Below are 6,229 nucleotides of genomic sequence, written 5' to 3'. Positions count from 1 at the left end.
TTTTTTCTTTGTATTTGTTCAAATTCATAATAAAATAGGAGACAGTTCCTGGTTTGGAAACCATCCTACTTCCCATTTCTTCCTGAGCCAGGTCTTTAAACAATACCATTTCATCAGTTTCCTGTAGGTTAATTCTTAGAACATCAGAATAGCTCTTTTCAAATGTAAAAAAAAAAAAAAAAAAAAAAAAGAGCTTTTAATGTCTGTGAACCAATAAAGAGTTCCTGTTTTTCACATCTCCCAAAGGGTGGGACCCCCAAACCACCAGGAGAAAAAGGAAGTTAAAAGATGTTAAATACCGAGGACTGCTCTCCCAGGTCAGCCTGGAGGTCTGGCTTCCCAGTCAACATGAAGGCTCTCCTTCTTCTCGGGATTCTCTTCCTTTCCGTCACTGTCCAGGGCAAGATCTTTGAAAGGTGTGAGCTGGCCAGGACTCTGAAAAGACTTGGGCTGGGTGGCTATAGAGGTGTCAGCCTGGCCAACTGTAAGTTAACTTTTTCCTACTTGCAAATGGTTAGCCAGGTGTGGGACAGATAGAGGATGAATAGTAGTAAAGAGGCTTTGAGTAAATGGGCTTCTTTTATTTCTTCTGAGGGTCTGTATACTTACAGTGGTGAAAAATATCAACTTGTTTCTTTAGAATCAGATACACCAGATGAAGGGATGAAGGCAAGGGAGGGCAAAAGCCTCTGCCATTCTAAGGACAGCAGGACCCCTTGTGCTCTTCTGGTGCTGCAAAATTTGTCAGTTGCCTCAGACTCCGTGGCCCATGTGGGCTGACTGGAAGGTCTGTCTGAGCTCCTGGAATATCTATCAAGTCCTTGGTACTTGACGACAGGCATTTCCTGTTTACAACTTGGTTCCGAGGGTAATGAGTCTAGAGCAACGAATATTTTTCTCTGCCATGACATTGGATTTTTAGCAGCAACCCTATGTTGAATTCTCTGTGCAAGGGCAGTTGGAAACTATTTTCCCTTCAATTACTGTTTATATAAGGATCCCTGAAATGCAGCTTGTAATGATCTTTTATTATTCTTTTTTTTTTTAATGATTTTATTTATTTATTTGGTAGAGAGCACAAGCAAGGGGAGCGGCAGGAAGAGGGAGAAGCAGGCTCCCTGCTGAGCAAGGAGCCCGATGTGGACTCCATCCCAGGACCCTGGGATCATGACTTGAGCCAAAGGCAGATGATTAACCAACTGAGTCACTGAGGAGTCCCTATTATTCTTAATATAGTTTATTAACTATTTTTCACTCTCTTCCACATAATTCAAGATATGTCTGAGCAAAAGTTACTGTATATTTTAGTTCATATTTGTCAATGTGATCACTGTATTTTCCAGGTTGAATTCAAAAATTTCCTCTCAATAACTACTTTTGAATGAACGAGTGGATGGATGGATGAAATAGTCTTTCCTATTTATATCTCTCGTTTTTTAGATTCTTGATTTGATAACCAAATTCACCTTTAGATATCTTAAGAAAATTTATTTCTCCCAGAAAATTCTTATTTTTCCTAATAAAAAGCATGTTTCCATCAGCGTATGTATATATCTGCTATTAATTATAAAATCCACTCAACAACTCTGTTGATTTTTCCATTCTAGGCTAAATCTTGCCTGAGGGATGGGAGCAGGGGAAGGATAATGGCAAAGGAAGAAACAGCTATTTTAATTTTTTAAAAAAATATTTTACTTATTTATTTGAGAAAGAGAGACAGGGAGAGCAGGAGTGCAGTAAAGGGCAGAGGGAGAAGCAGACTCCCTGCTGAGCAGGGAGCCTGACATGGGGCTCAAACCCAGGACCCCAGGATCATGACCTGAGCCGAAAGCAGACCCTTACCTGACTGAGTCATCCAGGTGCCCCTATTTTAATATTTTAAAAGTATGTTATCTAGTTCATCAGTATTACAAAATGATCTGCTAACAAAAGGATTCTCCCTAAAGTGTTAAAATATATTTGGGGGCACCTGGCTGGCTCAGTTAGCGGAGCATGCAACTCTTGATCTCAGGGTTGTTAAGTTCAAACCCCATGTTGGGTATAGAGATTACTTAAAAAAATAAAACCTTAAATATAGATATATTTTTTACAAGGAAAACACACCTTTCTATTTATAAAATAAGTCATTAATGAAATAGAATAGCAAAATAGAACTGATTATAGTCTGTGAAATACATAATGTGGTGTTGATGTTTCTTACTAAAAATACGTTTTTTTCAGGGATGTGTTTGGCCAAATGGGAAAGTGATTATAACACAAAGGCTACAAACTACAATCCCGGAAGCCAAAGCACCGATTATGGGATATTTCAGATCAATAGCCGCTACTGGTGTAATGATGGCAAAACGCCCAGAGCCGTGAACGCCTGTGGCATACCGTGCAGCGGTAAGAGACACTATGTCTGAGTGACGGCACAGGAATCAATCACACTTATGAGAACAGAGGTTCAGTGCAAATGAACAAGTCTTAAAAGATTCATCAGGGTCCAAGAAAAACTTTATTTTAGTGCCTAGAAACTCTTTAAAATTCCTTTCCTAATTACTTAAGAAATTAAATAGCTGATGATATCATAAAAGTTCATGTTTTCTAATGTACACCAGCTTCTAAAATGATCTATTAATTTATCGTAAATGAGCACATTGATGCTTTGTTGAAAACAATGCCGTTTCTCCCACTTTCTTTGGGGAGGTTTAGGGATAATTTGGTTGTGTGGCTCTTTTCTAAAAATTGTTTTTACTTTTTATTTTGAGATGTCCTAAACATATAGAAATTTTGGGACTTTAGTATAGAAAACAGCCATATGCTCATCACATACTTTAACAGTTGTTAACACTTTGTCATTTTTACCTTTTTTATATGTATGGTGGTGGTGATGTTGTTTTTTGTTTTTGTCGAATGATTTTTTTTTTTTAAGATTTTATTTATTTATTTGACAGAGACACAGTGAGAAAGCCACCCAGGTGCCCCATTGCTATGAAACGTCTTGTGCATACACTTTGGGTGCATTTTTTAATCATTTCTTTAGGCTAGATTTCTGGTAGTAGGACTCTGATTTAAAAATTGCTAGTCTGTGTTTGGTTTTTTTGTTTGTTGTTTTTGTTTTTGTTTTTACAGTGCCTAGTGAACAGAGAACCTTCTGTCACATTAGTTAACAATTCCAGAGCTTCCCATGACTTTGGTAAATGAGAAACAAAATGTTTTGTTCCATGCCAAATGGGATGGAATGAAGAAAAAATTTCCCCCAACATCTACAGATAAATGGACTCTTGGAAAATAATTTTAATGTTCTTTCCTCCTCCTAAGAGAATAAAGCTGACTAAATCTTAACTTACAATGAAATTTCTATGGCAGTTGTTTTCATTCCTCACCACCTCTTTTTCAGATTTGCTGAAAGATGACATCACTCAAGCTGTAGCATGTGCAAAGAGAGTTGTCAGGGATCCAAATGGTATTCGTGCATGGTATGTTTAAGCATTAAGATCTGGGGATGAAGAAGGGGGTGGTGTAGAGAGGGAGGGTGACTGGGTGGCTCAGCTGGTTGAGCTTCCGAAACTTGATTTCACTCAGGTCATGATCTCGGGGTCCTGGGTTGGAGCTCCATGTTGGGCTCTGCACTGGGCATGAGCCTGCTTAAGATTCTCTCTCTCTCTCTCTCTGCCCTTCCTCTTCCCTCACGCCACTCTCTTTTTCAAAAGATTAAATAAATAAATAAGGACAGCTATTTTGTCCTAGTGGTAAGAGAGAAGTGAGAGAAGATTTTCAAAGACTGAAGTATGGTATTGAGAACTGAACGTTGCAGCTTTAGACTTGACCCTAAACAATGAATTAGGTAGAAAAAAAATGTTTCATCTGGTTTAGAATCTTAACTCTTTTCCTCTTCGATTTATTTCAGAGGATTTCTGGAGTTTTTAAGATTCTCAACATTCTACCAGTTCGTTGTCTTATCTTGAAATTACTTTCGGAGTTAAGTAAATGTGGAAAGGACTTTGCAGTCGCTATTATAGAATGCATAGATCAACGTTCATGTTCAGCATCCTGTTTTCTAGTGAGGGCTTTGAGGGGAAGCGACATACTTGGTGTACATACCTCCCTTTAATAAATAACAATACTTGAATCTATCTGTAGCCTGTTGTCCCTTTACCGGTAAAACACTCTGTTCTCCCAGAGGATTTGAAGTGTATCTATTACAAGGAAGATATGTTTTAACCTTACCAGCGTTTATTTCACTTTTCTCCACAGGGTGGCATGGAAAGCACACTGCGAAAACCAAGATGTCTCTCAGTATGTTCGGAATTGTGGAGTCTAACTGGAGTTTTCCTTCTGCAGCTCATTCTGTTTCTTTTTCATATTAAGGGAGTAGTAGTAGTTGAGTGAAAGGTCACATTACCATCCTGTCAAACAATAACACTTCTACAGAAGCAGTAACAAAATATGGTCTTTCTTCTAAAAGGCTTCATGTTTAAGAAATGTGTTTAGTATTATTTGATAGCCTGTAATATTATTCAGTTTGTTAATAGAAATAATGCTGGTGAAAACTTATCTAAAGTCTTGCCTATCAAATACATCTCCAGTATATTCAGTTCTTAAAGAAATAACCCCAACTTAATCGTTAGTACTCCCCAATAGTTCATAAAAATGTAAAAAAAGATTATCTTAAAAACAAACTGATCTTAGGCAAAACTCTAGCTGAATAGGCATCTGTTCGGTCATCTCCAAAAGCAGTAAAAAACAAAATGAAACAAAACAAAACAAAAAACCACAACAAAGCAAACTGAAAAACTACAAAACAAACAAAAAAACACTCTCTGTTGGGCAATATAAAGTTTAAAAAGGAGCAGAATGCCAAATGGCTAAAAGTGAAGACAGCCTGAATTAAGAATTCTGTTTTTCTAAAGTGTGACCTTGGTTTAAATATTTTCTCAGAAGTGTTGCTTTCATACTGCTTTAAAAATAAGTTGACAGTTTATATGTCAATCTATTTTGGCCCTTTAAAGAACTCTTCTAGGCATCTTTCTGATCATGAAGGAATATAAAGAAGGATTAGATGAGCTGTTGCTGTTCTTTGATTTTTTTTTAACTTAGATTTGCGCATTATGACTAAATGCTAAGGCAAATGACTTTGCAAGTATTGAAATAATTGCTGATTAACCACAGGTGTGAAATTACGCATGTTATAAAAATAATACAAACATTATCATTAAAAGTTTTGCAACTCATAACTTGTCGTTCTTTGTTTAGACCCAACTAGTGTCTATGAAGAAAAAAATATGTGTATTCAAAAAAGAATTATTTGGTACTCTTAATATACCTTATATCTTTACCTATACCCAAACAGCTGGATATTGCTGGGGGAAAATTCCACACGCATTCTGATGGATCTCACTTTATTTTGTTTAAGATTTTATTTATTTATTTGAGAGAGAGAGTGAGAGAGAGAGCAAGCATGAGCAGGGGCGGAGGGGTGGCCAAGGGAGAGGGAGAAGCAGACTCCCCGCTGTATCGGGAGCCCCACTTGGGGCTCGACACTGGGCTCGACCCCAGGACTCTGGGATCATGACCTGAGCCAAAGGCAGATGCTTGACCGACTGAGGCACCCAGGTGCTCTGGATCTCACTTTGATAACCACAAATCTTACATGGGCCCTCTGTCTGCAAGGTCATCTGAGTCACTCCTCTGCACTCCTGTGTTGGTGTCCCCACTCTCCAAAGGGGAGAGTTTTACTTCTCTTCCTCTCTCTTCAAAGCCCCGGCACACACATCCAACTGCTTACCTTCCACCCTCTCTGTTCTCAGTAGATGACCTGGCCTCATACTACGCTGAGAAAATAGAAGCAAACTCATACAAAATTCTTCCCTCCTTCCCACTGTGACAGCGGTCACACTTCCCCTGGGCCCAGACTCTCTTCCTTTGCTTTGGCCAATGGCAGAGTCTCCACATGCAATCTTGGATTGCATCCCTTTCACAGCTCCTTTAGTGGAGTGTTTCCTGCACCCTGAGCTTCTCTCTCTTTGCTGGATATCCCCTGCCATTGTACAAAACGTGCTGGAAAACTTGCATCTTAAAAAACCTCCGTTACCCCCACACAAGCATCTAACTACATCATTCTGACTTCGGGGATGAGAGATCCATGCCACACTGACTGCATATCCTCATCTCTCATTCTCTTTTCCAACCTTCTTAACCTGGCTGCTGTCCTCAGTCAGCTGAAACCTCTCCTTCAGCACTCCTC

At 38.8% G+C, this 6,229-nt stretch overlaps 1 protein-coding gene across 2 annotated transcripts; it reads left to right on the top strand.

Moving 5' to 3' along the window:
* Positions 1-289: 289 nt before the first annotated feature.
* On the top strand, positions 290-5,219 carry LOC111141981 (lysozyme). 2 transcript variants are annotated; one of them, XM_022494883.1, is made up of 5 exons: positions 307-484; positions 2,221-2,385; positions 3,383-3,461; positions 4,240-4,347; positions 4,383-5,219. In XM_022494883.1, exons 1-4 carry the CDS (start codon positions 349-351, stop codon positions 4,304-4,306), a joined length of 447 nt encoding a protein of 148 aa, XP_022350591.1. In that variant the 5' UTR covers positions 307-348; the 3' UTR covers positions 4,307-4,347; positions 4,383-5,219. The 2 variants fall into 2 exon arrangements, with proteins under 2 accessions (XP_022350590.1, XP_022350591.1); XM_022494882.1 differs by having other exon boundaries at positions 290-484; positions 4,240-5,219.
* Positions 5,220-6,229: the final 1,010 nt, after the last annotated feature.

The sequence above is a fragment of the Enhydra lutris genome, unplaced genomic scaffold (genome assembly GCF_002288905.1).
Source record: "Enhydra lutris kenyoni isolate GAN:26980312 unplaced genomic scaffold, ASM228890v2 scaffoldscaffold7, whole genome shotgun sequence".
Classification (NCBI taxonomy): Eukaryota; Metazoa; Chordata; class Mammalia; order Carnivora; family Mustelidae; genus Enhydra; species Enhydra lutris.
The sequence above is the reverse complement of the archived record's forward strand: the minus strand, read 5'-3'. Positions and strand labels throughout refer to the sequence as shown.